General features: G+C 50.4%; 8 protein-coding genes across 8 annotated transcripts; 5 read left to right on the top strand and 3 right to left on the bottom strand.

Annotated features, from left to right (window-relative positions):
* Positions 1 to 692: 692 nt before the first annotated feature.
* CC77DRAFT_1097530 (hypothetical protein) lies at positions 693 to 1,723 on the top strand (the record flags this gene model as incomplete). Its single annotated transcript, XM_018529899.1, has 4 exons — positions 693 to 842; positions 1,018 to 1,266; positions 1,315 to 1,620; positions 1,670 to 1,723. 4 exons carry the CDS (start codon positions 693 to 695, stop codon positions 1,721 to 1,723), a joined length of 759 nt encoding a protein of 252 aa, XP_018382471.1.
* Positions 1,724 to 2,585: 862 nt separating this feature from the next.
* Positions 2,586 to 3,702, top strand: CC77DRAFT_270035 (hypothetical protein). Its single transcript, XM_018530961.1, has one exon. It carries the CDS (start codon positions 2,790 to 2,792, stop codon positions 3,537 to 3,539), a length of 750 nt encoding a protein of 249 aa, XP_018382470.1. The 5' UTR covers positions 2,586 to 2,789; the 3' UTR covers positions 3,540 to 3,702.
* A 407-nt stretch (positions 3,703 to 4,109) lies between these two features.
* On the top strand, positions 4,110 to 5,050 carry CC77DRAFT_1064325 (HAD-like protein; the record flags this gene model as incomplete). Its single annotated transcript, XM_018528712.1, has 2 exons — positions 4,110 to 4,166; positions 4,250 to 5,050. The coding sequence occupies 2 exons, from the start codon at positions 4,110 to 4,112 to the stop codon at positions 5,048 to 5,050; spliced, it is 858 nt and encodes a 285-aa protein (XP_018382469.1).
* Positions 5,051 to 6,375: 1,325 nt separating this feature from the next.
* On the bottom strand, positions 6,376 to 7,183 carry CC77DRAFT_1075328 (hypothetical protein). Its single transcript, XM_018529227.1, has 2 exons — positions 6,869 to 7,183; positions 6,376 to 6,809 (listed from the first exon to the last, which is right to left on the bottom strand). The coding sequence occupies exons 1-2, from the start codon at positions 6,981 to 6,983 to the stop codon at positions 6,472 to 6,474; spliced, it is 453 nt and encodes a 150-aa protein (XP_018382468.1). The 5' UTR covers positions 6,984 to 7,183; the 3' UTR covers positions 6,376 to 6,471.
* A 95-nt stretch (positions 7,184 to 7,278) lies between these two features.
* CC77DRAFT_269751 (hypothetical protein) lies at positions 7,279 to 8,180 on the top strand. Its single transcript, XM_018530956.1, has one exon. The coding sequence runs from the start codon at positions 7,357 to 7,359 to the stop codon at positions 7,843 to 7,845; it is 489 nt and encodes a 162-aa protein (XP_018382467.1). The 5' UTR covers positions 7,279 to 7,356; the 3' UTR covers positions 7,846 to 8,180.
* A 630-nt stretch (positions 8,181 to 8,810) lies between these two features.
* CC77DRAFT_269765 (zf-DHHC-domain-containing protein) lies at positions 8,811 to 11,128 on the bottom strand. Its single transcript, XM_018530958.1, has 3 exons — positions 11,083 to 11,128; positions 10,607 to 10,903; positions 8,811 to 10,502 (listed from the first exon to the last, which is right to left on the bottom strand). The coding sequence occupies exons 2-3, from the start codon at positions 10,803 to 10,805 to the stop codon at positions 8,890 to 8,892; spliced, it is 1,812 nt and encodes a 603-aa protein (XP_018382466.1). The 5' UTR covers positions 10,806 to 10,903; positions 11,083 to 11,128; the 3' UTR covers positions 8,811 to 8,889.
* A 562-nt stretch (positions 11,129 to 11,690) lies between these two features.
* On the top strand, positions 11,691 to 13,288 carry CC77DRAFT_269756 (hypothetical protein). The gene is made up of 2 exons (XM_018530957.1): positions 11,691 to 12,152; positions 12,232 to 13,288. The coding sequence occupies exons 1-2, from the start codon at positions 11,785 to 11,787 to the stop codon at positions 13,166 to 13,168; spliced, it is 1,305 nt and encodes a 434-aa protein (XP_018382465.1). The 5' UTR covers positions 11,691 to 11,784; the 3' UTR covers positions 13,169 to 13,288.
* A 980-nt stretch (positions 13,289 to 14,268) lies between these two features.
* CC77DRAFT_1011535 (ankyrin) lies at positions 14,269 to 16,031 on the bottom strand (the record flags this gene model as incomplete). Its single annotated transcript, XM_018523713.1, has 3 exons — positions 14,269 to 14,664; positions 14,782 to 14,825; positions 14,906 to 16,031. 3 exons carry the CDS (start codon positions 16,029 to 16,031, stop codon positions 14,269 to 14,271), a joined length of 1,566 nt encoding a protein of 521 aa, XP_018382464.1.
* Positions 16,032 to 16,075: the final 44 nt, after the last annotated feature.

Below are 16,075 nucleotides of genomic sequence, written 5' to 3'. Positions count from 1 at the left end.
GGCTTAGTCCCTTAGCGTTGAGCAAGTTTCTTACTAAGCGGGTTTAGTCGCTTCGAAACGGCACAAGTAGAAAGGTGACAATCGAGAAATAGACAGCAAGGATTGTGTCCTCAATAGGAGGGATAAGTGAAGGAGGTGTCGCGATATAAGAGGTATGCGCGATGTGAATAAAGCGAACGCGATCCACGAAGAGCAGCACCTGCGCCGGCGTGTTTTGTGGTCAGAAGAACCGTGGAAACGACGCTGCGGCCGCCGGGTATATCATTGGGGCGTGGGGAATCTTGCGCCGGCTGGACCCTGCTTGGCTTGGGCTCGCTTCAGGCATGTGAGTACCGCGATAATTCAATCAGTGTGGGCGCGATTGGTAGGCCGGGTATCATTGAGTTACTTCGCTCTGAAGCCACCTGAGGCACTCCCACGCCATAGGGCTGGTGCAACGCCCACTGCTACAGCCCAACAAGGGAGCTGTAGACCCTGCTATAGTCACAGGGTACTGTTTGGCCAGCCCTCTGACTTCGTTGATGACGACGGTCCGCTGTTTCGAAGATGGAGTTTATCTGGAACGCGACTTGGACAGGCATAGCGGTGGCTGGTTAACCGGGCACGTGCCATCCGTGGTGGCTCCGCTCTTTGAAACACCCAAAATACAGTCTTCGCCAAGGCTATAACTTCATCACAACTTGCCTTCCGCCATGTCGTCAGAGGCCGGTGAAGAGGGCTTGGACCTGTTCCAAGAGCCTGCTGATTTCTATGAACCAGAAAAGCAGGCAACCTTCGCGACTCATCAGTTGCTTTCCGGTAAAGGGCTCACTGTTCGATTGGTCGGTCATAATCCTTTGTGGGTAAGTTATGCACTTGACTAGCGACATGCCGAAACACAGTATGGAACTTCCTGATGTCCTATGCGTTGGTTTCCAACCTTCTGGAACTTTTATAGAAGGACCGTAGAAGCGATTCGGCACTCATCTGACTTCTGACGGTCATGCACTATCTCAGCATACTCACTGACGTATTCAGGGACATTTTCTATGGAACGCGGGGCGAACCATATCCGATTACCTGGAAGAGCATGCAGATAAACTCGTAAAAGATCGAACGGTACTTGAGCTTGGCGCTGGAGCGGGACTTCCAAGCCTTGTCTGTGCTCTCAACGGTGCCGCTCAAACGGTCGTCACGGACTATCCTGATGCCGAGTTGGTCGAGAATTTACAGTACAATGTTGACTACTGCGAACTGTTATCTAAGCCTCCCAAAATAGTGGCGGAGGTTTGTGACTGTGCTCAACATTGGCGAACGTCACTAATATGCGCACAGGGATATCTCTGGGGTGCACCTACTGAAGACTTGATGAAGTGTCTGTCTGATAGTTCGGGCTTCGATGTTCTCATTCTTGCCGACCTTCTGTTCAACCACTCGGAGCATGCCAAACTTATCAAGACTGTGCAGATGACTCTCAAGAAGTCACCGACGTCCCGAGCATACGTCTTCTTTACACCATATCGCCCATGGTTGTACGAGAAGGACATGGCTTTCTTCGACCTAGCTAAAGAATCGGGATTCACCGTCACTAAGACGTTCGAAAAAGTCATGGAGAAGGTTATGTTCGAGGAAGATCCAGGGGTGAGGCTCTCCTAATGATTTATCTTGAGGCGTCACTGACCGAACCTAGGATGAACTTCTTCGCCGGACTGTCTTCGGCTACGAGCTGACCTGGGATGCTTAACACCTGATTCTCTCAGTAACAGCAAGCAGGTCGGGATAACATTCATATATCTGAGTACACTCTATAGTACCGCCCGCCACGAGCGGATAGAAGTTTTCCAGTCAGTGGAGTCTTCTACACAATCGCGCTATCTCGCTTTGAGACCAGATCAAGCTTTCGGCAGCTACGCAAGTGGATGTTGTCTTGTTGCGCTTCAGACGAAAACCTTCACTAAACGCATGAACATGGGTCCTTGCAATACAGTCGGTGCATTGCGCAATCATCTTGCGGTTGATCCTGATTCCGCTCCCTCGTTGGCACCTTCCACCATAAGTGGCGATTTACAAACATAGCATTTGTCCAGCGTTCATGTGTGCGCAATAGACAATGGATCGCGAGATACAACACTTTTTGTACCAGAATCCCAACAAGATACTGATACAATATGTCACCCCTAGCTTCACAATTCCAAACAGGATGTTGGAAATCGGCAACAGGGACGCCAAGCGAGCTGCCGCCATGTACCAGCAACGCAAGCGCATTCTCCACGAACCAGTGAACGCTTCGCGAGTAAAGCGCTTCCGGCGGGCCACCAAGATCATTGGCCGCTCTATTTCCGGGAAAGCCAAAGGTTCTTCTATGCTAGCGAAGCTACCTTCCTTGCTTACAAGGGTGTAAGCTACCTTTGTGTACGAAGTTCTTTTTGTCACACTTGGGGTGTCCCGTGAGATATGCGTGGGATATCTATTGTTCCCTGCCTGCGGCCTCGATATTCTGCCATCTCGTTCCGAGGACTCTTCTCTTTACAGAATATTGTGTACATACTCCGTTACAGCGTCTGTGTTCTATCACATGTCATGCGGTCTATGATGATGTTCTGTTTCATACCGAGTATTATGCTCGCCCTCCTCGCCATTGACTCCTTCTATGTAATAAGCGACCATGTTTTCATACAGTGTTCCAAATACTGGCACTTGGTTTGATGTAGCCTCAGGGGGGTTACTTCTAACATAGATCATCATCTACATTTCGATGGTCTAGCCTCACCGTGATTCTCCAGCCCCTCAAGTTAGATAATCTTGTTGAAATGTCCACACTTGAGTCGCAGGTGATATCCTTTAGCCTAGGAGGTCATGTTAGATGGCAGTTTCGTATCGATCTAACAACACCAGAGTCCTCCACTTGCTCTTCTCCGACTTCTGAAGCGATCGCTTTTAACTATCCGCCAAATTTAGCTGATCTGATAGACAGCGTCGAAGTAGACGTCCCACTCTCGTTCTCAGCACTTATGAAACACATGGTAAGTGAACTTCTGCTTACGGGTGAACGTCCTCTCCTGGAACATCTCCTTTGGAGACCGGTTATGCTTGCTGATGTCGAAGTTCTTGTCCCTGCACTCATCAAGAGTGCCGCAGTCATGGATCAGCTGATTGTGAATATCAGCTACTTTAGTGCATTAGGGCTCATTCCGTCTCATGACCTCGAGCACATGCTCATACACCTCATTGCTGTTGACGATGATCAAAATCACCTGTACGGGACAGCAAAGGCCTGTATTGAGCTTGAACGCCGGCGCCATCAGTACTTGGAGTACATCGACCGTCAAAAGCGGGTCGAGCCTCATGGGCAAATCGATGAATTGGTTAACAGAGCCCAGCATTGTGAGACAGTTGGCGAGTCTTCTCGTTCGCAGCTGCACAACGGCCCAGGGCTAACGGATCGGAAGCATCCTAGGGCCCGGCTGCCGCAAAATGATACGCGACTAGCCAGTGCAATGCCCGACCTGTTGGCTTCGGAAATGAATACGGAGCCTGAGTATGACTTTCTGTGGGGGTAAGAGCAAAGCCATATCTGACGCTCTATCTGGCAGAAAGCAGAAGAGGAAGATTGTCGTGAACCTCCAACCCAGGGAACCTGCGCCTGTCGCTCAAATCCCTACACGCACGTTTGCTCTCCGGAAAGTAGACGGATCATCACTGTGACCAACAAACAACAAATTTCGATACAAGAATCTACTCTGGAGTGATACGGCATGTAGCTTCGATCGGTTCTAAGATGTTGTTCATACTGGTAGTGCTTGCCTGCGGTGCTGGGTATAGTTTGTATGATGAGACGCGGACGATGTAGGTACAACAAGGATTTCTTCTGTCTTGGTTCAGGTCTATGAAATATATCATCAAATACCTTTCATTCATCAAACACTTCACAAAACAGAGGGTGATGAGTGATCTACAGAACATTGTGAGGTTGAACTGTTTGCGGGGACTAGCGCTATCGATAGAGCTTATCTATTGCCGAGGTACCTGGACACTTCACGACTCTCCCAATGCCGACCATGACGACGCCGTACAGACCACCATGATACCCTCATAGCGATGTTTGACAACTCTGTCAACATACACGCATTATGACATCTTCAACTAAGCCCCCAAAGGCTATTCTTTTCGACATCGGTGGAGTAGTCGTACGTAATTCCTCAACACGACCCACGCCGCCCTTCAGCACCACGCGCGACCAGACGAATGTAGCTAACGTCTTCATCCACAGGTCATAAGTCCTTTCCAAGCGATCCTCGACTATGAAATCGAGAACAAGATCCCTATCGGCTACATAAACTACGCGATCCAAAAAGGACCTCACGATACGGGCGCATGGCAACTCATCGAGCGCGGCGAAGTCGAACTTAACGACGACTGGTTCGCATCCTTTAAGAAACAGTTGATGCGACCGGAGGTCTGGTCACAGTTCCTCCAGAAGCTTGCGCAACAGGAGAGCGTCGGTGGTGGACAGGCAATCGAGGGTGGGAATCCGCAGGTGCCGGACATTGATGCGAAGACGTTGTTCTGGCGTATGATGAAGATCAGTCGGGCACCAGATCCGTACATGTATCCTGCGCTACGAAAGCTAGGCGAGAGTGGGAAATTCGTTTTGGGCGCATTCAGCAACAACGTTACGTTCCCTACGGGCATACTCGACGACGAAGGGAAGCTCTTCACGAAAGAGCTTGTCCACCCACCAGCTCCAAACCCCTACGCGAACGACTCCACAGACATTACGACGTGTTTCGACATATTCCTTGGTTCGGCGGCCGTGGGTGTCAGAAAGCCGGATCCAGAGGCGTACAAGCTGGCGGTACGCGAGATGGATAAGATTGCGAGGAAGAAGGGGATGGGAGGGGTGACGGAAGGCGACACGCTCTTCTTGGATGATATTGGCATAAATCTTAAGTTTGCGAAGAAGACGGGGTTGAGAACAATCAAGGTGAACCTGGGTAAGACGAAGGATGCCGTAAAGGAGCTGGAAGAGGCAGTTGGCCTTCCGTTATTGGATGACAAAGCTAAGCTTTAAAGATTTACTTGCATTCTATCTCTATCACTATCACAAGCCTTGAAAGGCACCTCTATCTCCTACTCTTTTTTGAAACCCCTTCTCCGAAGAACCGTCCGTACGTCAGAGAGGGTCTGCGATCTTAGCTTCTAATTCCGCCATTCTCTTGTGTGCCTCCTTCTCTACCAACCTGATCACAGCCATCAGCGCACTCTTGCGATCTGTCCCCTCCTGAGGCGAGACGAAGAACATCTCGCTAGCATCCAAGACATCCCAGCCAACAACACTTGCACGGAAGTTCTGGACGATTTCCCCGCTCCGTCTGCTCTCGTAACTGCCCACAAGAACCACGGGGTGTACCGATGGGCGGAACGTGGATGTAACAAGCTCTGTTACAGGGTCAGCATGGCACAAGGTTTGGTCAGGAGGGAGTTGTACTTTGCAGATAGCTGAAGAGGACATCATCGTGGTTCCTAACATCACTGGCGACAATGGTTGTCGTTGGCAAACGAGGGTCTGTTTCGTTGGACGACTCATACGCCATGGTAATTACGAGTACGGCGATCTGTGGTACTCTTGTCGATAGGCTATCGAGTGAGATCATATGTTGAACGAGTGGCTTGCTCTCTCGAACCACAAGTATCATTTGAACAGTCTGATTGTAGCAAAGGACACCGGGTATCCTGCTACAACTGATTGGTTTAACAATCAAGCAGGCAATCTCCATTTTAACAAAAGTATAAGGATCTCGTCTCAGTACAGGAGGTCTCTTCAACACTTCTTCGTCATCCTCTACTTCTTGCTTTGAACATGACCAGCCAACCTGTACTACCAGAAGACGTCAATACACTCACGTTCCTCAATATTCTCGTTTCTTCTCTCTGGCCTAGCTACACGTCTGCTACCGTTTATCTGAGTCGTCGCCTGGACGAACAAGACAAGGTTGAGTACCGTGCCGCAGTCCTGTCCTCTGTAGGTACGAGTCGCGGTATGATAATCCGTCCTCTCACAAAGATAGAAGTGGCAAGTTCACGTGGTGAAGTGCTTTTGAAACTGTTGGAAAAAGTGGAATCGCTTGCTGAGATACCGTTTCAGACGATGGAAAAGAATCCTCAAGGAAACCTGAAGGAAGGAGAGACGGGAATAAGAGAGCATGAATTATGCAGCAACGACGAATGAGTGAAGTCAGAAAAGCGAGAATGAAGCCGAGGATGGAGATGAGAATGAAGAGAGATATAGTGATGATGATAGTGAGAGTGATAGTGAATCGAAAGAAGAAGAGGTGATGTGGAGATCTTACTTTCACAACATGGTGAAAAAATTGGGAGTGGCCGATACCTATCCCACACAGAATACAAGAGCAATAGAAGAGCGATTTAGTTTCTTCCCACCAGGACCATTACGAGGATATTGAACTAGGTCCTTCTTTCTCCAAAGAACATTTACCCCCTGTCAGTCCTGCTAACACCGCTACTTCCAATGGAACTGTTACTGTCCTTAGCCACCTTGCGTGCATGATAATCATCATTCAACATCATGCGTCCAATCTCCATCTCCACGACTTCCAATAGCCGTTCTAGTGCTTCTTTTCTGCTCCTTCCCACTTCAGGACCCACTTCCAAGCTCCTGACCCCACCTTGACCGATGCTGTAGAGCGAAGCACAAAACGCAAGAGAAGGGTCAATGATCTTTTGTTTAGAGGAATTGGGGTCTTTAGGTGGTGGATGACGTCCTAGGATGCAGGAGGGTGGCTTGAGAGGTGACAGAATCCATGATTGCGCTGAGAGGTTGCCAGTCAGTGTATGGCGGAGGTGACGTTATGGTTTTCTCACTACTTACTCTCGATCAGGTCAACAAGATATCTGATCTCAGTCTCGTCTTCACCTCGCAAGTTTGGAAGCGGTTCACGGGATCGGCCTAGGCGCTCCGGTATATTTGCCGTTAAAGAATCCATTTGTAGTCTTTATCACCAGGATGAACTGGAAAGGAGCAATTGAAGAACGATCTATATGGCGAGAAACCGGTGAAGGATAGTGTCATCTGCAGGGTTTAAGGGAGTACGAGAATGTGTTTGTTTGGTTACACAGTGAGGCGGGAGAGTGGAAAAGTGTGATCATTCGAGGCAGCAAACTTTGTGTAGCGGTGGGAGCGATCCAACAACATCGAAGCTGCTCAACATGCAACATGTACGTATGGAAAAGAGGTTCGGTGGATGGTTCCCAGCTCTCCAATCGTATGATCCCATCATGTGTGCCATCATCAGAGGACTATGAAGGGTTATAGTCAGACTAATATGGTTCGTACTACTTTTGCATTAACTTACTGTCATGTTGCAACGCAAAGATTATGTCATGCTGATAAGTACTATCGCTGGGAATACGCAACTTCTTAGTTTTCCTACTGCGGTAAATTTGCTCCTCCCTTCTCTATTCGATGGTTGGATTACGTTTTTGTTCTCATATTTCCTCATTATGCTCCTCCACCATCTCTTCTATCAGCTGCCCACTCTTCTGCTTGTTTTCTGTATCCTCTTTCTTCGACTTCATCCTGTTCGCATTACTTCTCTTGACTGCCATTTCTTCCAGGGTATGCAACAGGCCCAGCAATGCCTCTTCTCTCGTTGTTCCGCTATGCAGTCCAAGATCTACAAGCTGAGGCCGACCGGGCGCTGGGCTGGTGGAATGGGCAGTAAGGGTAGCAAGATAGTCATTCGAGTCGAAATGACTTTGATGCACGAGGACGGCTATGTCGTAACCAGACCCAAAGACAGTGTCGGCGGTCAATTCTACATAGGTAAGAGTTCGGTAGTCAGCTAAGGTGACGGGCTTGGCTCTATTTGTTGAGTTCACGCTCATCTTGGGTCAAGGTATTGATGAGTGCATGGCGAAAAGCAGAGCATAGTCGTTATATACTGAGAATTTCGTAATAGTTTGCTCGCTTCAGCAGCAATCACTGACGTGCCGAATGATCTGCCGAATTCCAATCACGACACAGGCTCCAGACGATGATACAGGTCCTCGTAAGGCGCAGAAAGATGGCCAGGAAAGACGATCAACCTCACTTTCGACTCATCCATCAACCAACTAACACACCATCGCAGGACCTACATCGCCAGTCTTCTCCCATTACCACCACGAGATGAGAACTGGGCGCTGACAATCCCCTAGTGCCATGGAGACCTACCGCTGTGCAGTACTAGGTCTGGAAGAATGGAGCTGCCAAGAAGCCCAAAAAGTCCTAATGTTCTTTCAACTTAAACCTCGGGTTAATTGGACCCGAAAAGAGGCAATAAAGAGATTACGGTCATGAGGAGTACAAACAGCCGATGAGGTTGTAGAAGTTGAAGAAGTAATAGGCGGGTTGGGTCCTGGCTAAGGAGGAAGGGAAGATAAAGGAATAAATTAGCGCAACGATGGATTCATGTGCCGCGGCGTTGGTGCTGCCAATGTCTACAGGGTCTAGAATGCAGAGATCTAGAACGCCAAGATGCTGTTCATCCCATGCGCATGTAGTGGGGCACGGCGCGCAGGAACGATATCAGGAGATGAGTGTTGGTGGCGCTTGTTATTGATGCTTGTACGCAAACTCAGGGTCGATGCTTGGCTAGAAGATGATCCATCAATCAATGATTTACTACTAAACGCCACCAGTTTTGCAAAATTGATATCGTGTGATGTGGAGATGAGAGAAGCCATGAGGTAAAAAATATCTCTTTCGCTTTCGTCAGATGACAGTCGTCTAAACAACTCCATTCCTATGCAACACGAGAAAACGCCACAAAAGGAACGCCATGCTATGCAACACCCGAATGTACATATCAACATACCAACATGCCATCGTATCCATTACGTCCCAACGTGTCATGTCCCCCAGTCATCCCATTCCCCGTTTTTCCGTTGTTGTGATCGTTCCCGACTCGCACTTTTCTTCCTCTCTTTTGGCGCCGGATCTAGAAACCCGTCTGGTATGTCATTCCAATTTTGTGTTCCTTTTGGTGGCGCAGTCACGGTCTGTACTTTTTGCGCTTTGCGTTGGTCGACCGCTTGCTCGTCACTAGAGACTTCGTAATCGTCGTCTTCGTCTTCGGATATATAGTTGTACTGGTCAAACTTTTTCCTGTCGATTGTCTGGAGTTGAACATCGCCATCAGCATACATGCCGCGTTCTCTCCCTAGAATTTGGTCGGCTTTGTTTGGACTTCTTCGTCCGTCGATTGGGCCTTTCGCGATGCCGTTGGTAGTGGTGAGGTATTGGGTCTGCTCGCCGCGGCCAAGTGGTGCTTGCCATTCTGGACGTCTGGTGGCTCGTGGGGGAGGCTGGCTATATTGGCCAGGCATCCATCCGTTCGGAGCGCGAGTGGGACCCCTAAACTCTGCTTCAGTAGGAGTATCAACACCCCAACCAGCAGCGCGCTCACGCTGCTTCTGTATCTGTTCTTCTCTTTCCCTTTCCCGTTTTATCCGCTCCCGTGCTGCCAGCCACTTCGGACTGGGTTCCCAAGACCACCCGTCTCCTGTTGTGGTTACAAGCGGTATGAACCACTTCAGCGGCGAAGGGCCAAAAACATGTGCGATGTTGCGTTTCCAACCTAGGTCGAAGGCGTTAGGTAGCATCTCGTTGTCGCGCTCGTCAAGATAGCTGTCGTAGCGGTCTTGGTACTGCTGGCGTTCTCGATACTCGTAAGACTGGTAGTGCGGGTGCGAGTAACCGTTCGCATGGCCTGGTACGGGAGAGCGCGAGGTAGAGCGAGAGGGCGGCTCGCCCTCCTCGGGTCTGGTCACTCCCGGAAGAGCGTTCGCGTGAATCTCGCGCAACTGGTCGCCAACACTCAAACGTCCGTTCGCTTGCGCATCCATATAGTTTCGGTCGTTGAGCTGATGCTTCATCGTGTTCCGGAGTGGTGAGAGGTAGCGCGTCTTCTCCAGACTTTCTATCGTAGTCTGGCCCCTAACTGTAAGCCATAGATGCCATGCAGTAAAGCCTGTTATGACTATGCCAATGATGCCGGATAGTACGGCAAGTAAGACATAGTTTACGGGCATGAAGGACTCAGTGTATTGTCCATCACTGAGTATCTCACTCCAGACCCAAGTCGCAGAAGTTGCAAAACAGACCCAGCAAAAGAAAGAGAGGTATGATAAGAAGAGCACAAAAGCCTTGTAGTTGCGAAGACCGACGCAAGTCGCCAGCCATGGACAATGATGGTCCATCTTCAGGACGCAGCGCTTGCATGTGGAGCAGTGGTGAGAGCGGTCGGGCTTCTTGGACTGGCACTTGTTGCAGAAGCGTAGTTCACCGGTCGATGCCTTGACGGTGAAGGACGTGTACTGCATCTCTCCTCCTTCTTGCGATGGCAGGTGGCTGTAGCCATTTTTGATATTGAGCGGCGATCCCGGGTCGGTGAATACGGCGGTAGTGTAGCTCCAGTTGAGCATGAGATAGAGGAAGATGCCGAGCGTAGACGAGAACTTTCCTGTCCAGCGTGTTAGTAATCGAGTTTCCCAACTTCATGTGACGTGGTCTTATTGGACGTAGGATAAATTTGGATTGTGACATATATATAGAAAGGAGACGCACCCGTCCAGACATTCTTCGAGGGCACAAAGCCGATGCCTGCCTGGACCCATACGGCCCACGACGTCAGGCCGTAGACGAAGACCAGCGGAAAGTATGTGACGGCGGTGCAGCAGTACCGCTCAACCTTCCTGGCCCAGCCGCGACGGCGCATGGTTCTTGAGGGTGAGATTGGGGGAGAGGGCGAGCCCAACGTGGCCATAACTATGGGCGCAGCGAGTGGCCGGGCATGTGGTGCGGTCGATTAGGGAATGGATGTTTCTGCCTTGCGAACCCCGTGTATGGCGCGGATCGAGGATGGGCGGGCTGGAGAAGGGGGAGGATGCGGAGGACAAGAAGCCGGTGCACGACTAGTTTCAGGGTGCAGCGGCGCACACCATGTCACAAACTAGCAAGTAAGAGGGCGGGAAACGGTAGAATAAGAAAGCTAAGGCTATAGAAACAAAGTCGCACAAGAATCACCACCCGCCGTCGTGATGTTGGAGATGCGGAAGTCGTGTCCGGAGGTGTCGTCGTCGTCGTAAGCGTGTCGAATGGCGACGATTGAGGCGCATGATGGGTAGCGCGTCCCTGAGATGCATGTGGCGCGGCTTACCTATGATCGACCTCGACAACCACGCCGTGCACGTGACGGCGGCCGTTGCTGGGGAACCATAATTTCGGATACGTATGCAAGACACAACAACGCTAGGTGCAAGTGCAAGTACAAGGCGCAAAAACAACGTACACGGTAAGCTGATGGCGACGAGGAAGGTCAGACGTCTCTCTTGGGGCGCTTTTGGCCAGTTTCAGCTGGCCAGTCGCACAATCAGCCTGCAACCGCCGCGCCAGCTGGAGCAGCGTTATCCACTTGGCCAGTGGTAAGATGATGACAATCCCGGTTGCATGCGCGATAATCTAAGGTAGCCTGATACAGTGGTTACAAAACGCAATGTCGGTGCCACACCCCGGTAGGCACCCGTATTGCTCCCGCCGCGACCTGCGACATTTAGAGATAGCCGTCGCCCAGCCTGATCTGCTTCGGTCCTGCCAGCCATTGTTCTAACCAACTTAACGCCCACCGAGCGCGCCATCGTCGTACTTTGTTATTGCCATAGCGTCCCCCCCCACCCCGAGTCTTCGCGGACATGTCTAACAACACTCTTCTAACAACAACTTTTGGCAACACGATATAGCCCGGCATGCTTGCATCCAGGAAGCGGCCCACGCCGCTGCTGCTGCTCTTCGTCCTCGTCCTCATTGGCATATGGTACCACAGCAGAGACACTGACCACATATACCTGCAATGGATGTCCTCGATTGAGTCGCGGCCTGCAAAGATACCCTCAAACAGAACATTAGGCTTCGGCGCCGTCGTCGTCGTCTCCAAGGAAGGCTCCTCGCGCCGCCAGCCGCTCATCCAGGCGGCCAATGTCACCGACATCGACCTCACCATCCCGCCACAGCCAGAGTGGACCGAGGGCGATGTCCAACGCTTCATCAACGGGCAAGAGAAGGTCCAGAAGGGGTCTATACTAGCGTGGTTAGGGCACCACAACGCCCTCAAGTGGTAAGTCATCCCTCGTTGCCCGGCACCCGTCTTGGCGTGCATCCGCCGCTGTAGAGCTGCTGCTGACTCGCTTATTAAGGTTTCTCGATTCTGACCTCGAGACGGCTCTCATTCTCGAAGACGACGTCGACTGGGACATTCGTCTGCGCAGCCAACAGATTCCGCTCGCGGCAAGCGCTGCCCGCCAGCTCCTTCCCCCGCCGCGCTCCCAGCACCCCTACGCCAACGCAGCTAGCAACCATACCCAGTACTGGGGCGACCAAGATGCCTGGGACCTACTCTATCTCGGCCACTGCGGTGATTACTTCGACGTCGTCACTGAGGACGGACCCAAGACCGACCGCCAATCCTTTAATCTGACTGCTATGCCACACATCCTATACCAGGACCCTACCCTCCCCGCATGGTACAACCTACATCCCTTCACACAGGCTTTGTTCCGCCTACTGGGCATGCCTGAAGGGTCACGCGTCATCCACCGTTCCAAGTTCCCGCTCTGCTCTTTCGGATACGCCGTCACCCGTCGCACCGCCGAACGCCTCCTCAACGATCTCGCTCCACCCAAGCTGAAGAAAACTGGACCTCGCGCATTCGATGTTGCGCTTCTCCACGCATGTAACAAGGGAGAGAACACGCCATCTCCCACACCCGAGTGGCAGAATGCAAGGAATCCCCTGACCCGAAGCAAATACCCGAGCCCCGGACTCCGCTGCTGGACGCTCAACTCTGAACTATTCCACCACATGCCAGGTCACAGTGAGATTGACCTGGTGGGCGAGAAAAGCGGCGAGTCCGAACACGGTATCCCCCCGGTAGACCTGGCGGCACAAGCTCAGGTCGTCTTTCGAAACGAGACCACAAACATCGACTGCGGATTCTGGAGCGGCGCCTTTGCATTCGACGAAAAGGATACCGACCGACTCCATTACCTCCAAGAAAAGGTTGGCAGACAAGGCATATGTCTCAAAGAAGACAAGAAAGAAGAGCGCAAATACCCGGCAATAGATTCGATATGAGAACACCTCGACGCACCACCACCACAACATGACCACCTTCCATGTACATATTAGATTTCACGACGAGCAACTTATTGGCGAAATACCCGGCTTGGGTTTACGGGCGTTTCGTAGGAGTACGAAGTAGGATTTCACCAGCGATATGATAGTCCGATCAAGGGCGCATATGGCCTTTTTTCCAGCGTTTTAGCTTTGACAACTTTTGGGGGCAATATACCATAACGGCGAATTTCAGCAATCATGGCGTATGTATGCGAGCGGCATGGTTTGGAGACCACCTTTTTTCTTTCCCTCACGATTATCAGCATAACTTTGAGCGATACTATGAAACCAATCTACGTTGTTTTTTACCATCCTACATCCTTTGCTCCTGGGCTGATGAATCTTTTACGTGATGCACTTACCGATTGCTCCAGCTCGCACGCGAAAACAAATCTTGTTCTCTTCTCGGTACACGGCAACATGACTGAACGATCGTAATACCATACTTCTCCACTTTCAATCCCACACAACAGGTGGGGCCGTATCTCAACACCGCGCAATCACCGACGTCACGGCGAACTTCAAGGCGAACGGTATTCATCAACACTAAACATGCATTACGAAAACAATGACGCACCAGCTACAGCAAACTCACCCCATTCTCAAAGACCCTGTACCCCAGATCTACAAATAGAAGGAGAAGAAAAAAACATTTGTTCATACAACTTACATAAACTCTCGCGTTCCTGGCGATCCGTCCATTTCGGTTTCAAAAACCGCAAATGCAAGCACAATCCCGGCACCGAGGATTCCCATGACGATCTTTTCATTTTTGTCCTCTGACAAGCAACCCTGAACCTGGTGAGGACATGAAACAAGCTTTTTGGTGCTTGGTGTCGGCCCGATGCCACGTTCGCGGGTTAAGGGGGAGGGGAAAGAGGGGAAATGAGAGGAGGGTGTGTTCACGCGCGTGTGCGTGCGTATGACTGGAACTACGTGTTTGGAGGAATAGAATTTTATGTAATCATTGGTCCTTGGACAACCAACTCTGCCTTTACAGCCTCCGGATATGTTTACGTTCCGTTGTGTGGGTTAGTCCAAGAGAAGGTGTGCTACTCTCAGCCATTGCTTGCCACAGAGCCTTTATCCCCAGAAAGTTCGACTGCAGGGTGAACCTCGGCTTGGTCTTTCAAGTGAGCGGCCCTGGCTGCTTCGCTTTGGAAGTCCAATTCGTCGGGTGTAATTGAGTTCCTCAAGTTGTCTAACGTGTCGCAGTCATGCCTGCCATATTTCGATCTCTTCCACTCATGCAGTAACCCGACCACAGACATGTGTCCATTGTTTCGTGCTCTGTAAATTGCCCTTCTGTAGTTCCTGTTGTGTTGTCCCTCGAAATCGGCTCCTGTCTTGAGGAGAAAAGTGACCATCTCAAGACTGCCTACTTCGGCGGCTATCTCAATTGCGGTCTTGCCCAATATACCTGGAGGTGCGTTGACTTCTGCCCCAGCTTTAATCTAGACAGTGACGATCTCGATGTTGCCTATGATAACTGCATCTTGAAGTAGTTTGTAGCCTACGTCGGATTCCCTACGAAAATTGACGTTCGCTCCAGCAGCTATCAATTTGCGTACCATAGACACATTCTCTCTCGTTACTGCCAACTGGAAAAGCCGCACTGTTGATCATAAAATCATCCAGTCCTTTTATGGAGTGCTTAAGACCATGCAGGCTTGGCGGGGTCCTCTGCCGTCTTACAGTCGCCATACTCAATCGCTTTTGCGAGACCAAAATACAGCCATTGTTGCATATGATCATCTCCCATGATCTGTCTCATCTCATTCGGTTTCAGGCCAGCTTCTAGGATCGCTTTTTCGAGTTCGAGATCTCTAGAGGACCATGCAGAGATGTATGCAGCAGTAAGTTGACGTTGTCGCTCCAGATATTGCTTCTTGCTCGTATCATACCATGGGAATTTCAAAAACCTCTTGAGGTAGGTGGACTTCCAAGCAAACATGGCGAGCTCGAAAGGGCTTCCGTATGGTAATATCTTATTCGAAAAAGGGCCATTGTATCGCCCAGTATACGGACTGAATCCAGTCTGAAGGAGGACGTCAACGACCTTGTCATTAGATAAAATTACAGCCCGGCTAAGAGCGGCGCTTCCTTTCTGAGATATCTGGTGATCTAACAATCTTATGCATTCAGCGAGTAATGGCCGTACCAGATGCATGGCATGTTCAATCGCATTAGCGAGAAAAGCGCAATCAGTGTACGGACAGCCGGTGAAGATTATCGCACCATGACTGGTCAAAGTCCTGATTGCATCGTCATACTCGTATTGAACTGCAACTTGCAGTACATTGAATGGATACTCGTCGAATTGATAGTTGACGGTCTCTGCTTCCTGCAAAGCCATTTCGTTTACTCCTGCATTGAGGAGTACGTCAAGTAGAGATAGGTTTCTGTCCTTCACAGCATTGAATAGAAGGGTTTCGCCAAAGCTCTTCCAGTCCTCGTCCGGATCGGTAGCAATCAGTATCCGTCGGAGAAGATCCAAATCCAGATCATCTCGAGTGCCTCTCATAATTTGATGAAAACGACGGCTTGGAATCTTGTATCGGACGATAGCCTCGACATGGATATCGATAGGTTGACTGAGGACATAATCAGTGGTTTGCTGATGCTCATGAACTTGATGTTGACTCTTTAGCCGGTCGATGTCTTGGAAGATACGGTCGGAATTGTTGGAGATGAATTCGTGCATGTACACATAAAGTGGTACTGAATATACAGGGGACCTATCAACCGTAGGAGGACAGGATAGTGACGATGGATTCTCCCTCGATTTCGTCGTCCCATCCGCAGCATTATCTCCATGCATTTTGGGCAAAGTGTCTAGGCTCGGTCCACCGTAGATCGGCCAAA

This window comes from Alternaria alternata (assembly GCF_001642055.1).
Source record: "Alternaria alternata strain SRC1lrK2f unplaced genomic scaffold CC77scaffold_19, whole genome shotgun sequence".
Taxonomy (NCBI): Eukaryota; Fungi; Ascomycota; class Dothideomycetes; order Pleosporales; family Pleosporaceae; genus Alternaria; species Alternaria alternata.
This window is presented reverse-complemented; position numbering and strand designations above follow the sequence as displayed.

Bases quoted from the DNA above. Each gene is read 5' to 3' on its own strand.
- CC77DRAFT_270035 (XM_018530961.1), top strand. From the start codon at position 2,790: ATGTCCACACTTGAGTCGCAGGTGATATCCTTTAGCCTAGGAGGTCAT.
- CC77DRAFT_1075328 (XM_018529227.1), bottom strand. From the start codon at position 6,983: ATGGATTCTTTAACGGCAAATATACCGGAGCGCCTAGGCCGATCCCGT. The intron at 6,810-6,868 runs GTAAGTAGTGAG...GCAACCTCTCAG, and splicing joins TCTTGTTGACCTGATCGAGA to CGCAATCATGGATTCTGTCA.
- CC77DRAFT_269751 (XM_018530956.1), top strand. From the start codon at position 7,357: ATGTTGCAACGCAAAGATTATGTCATGCTGATAAGTACTATCGCTGGG.
- CC77DRAFT_269765 (XM_018530958.1), bottom strand. From the start codon at position 10,805: ATGGCCACGTTGGGCTCGCCCTCTCCCCCAATCTCACCCTCAAGAACC. The intron at 10,503-10,606 runs GTGCGTCTCCTT...CACGCTGGACAG, and splicing joins CTCGAAGAATGTCTGGACGG to GAAAGTTCTCGTCTACGCTC.
- CC77DRAFT_269756 (XM_018530957.1), top strand. From the start codon at position 11,785: ATGCTTGCATCCAGGAAGCGGCCCACGCCGCTGCTGCTGCTCTTCGTC. The intron at 12,153-12,231 runs GTAAGTCATCCC...TCGCTTATTAAG, and splicing joins CACCACAACGCCCTCAAGTG to GTTTCTCGATTCTGACCTCG.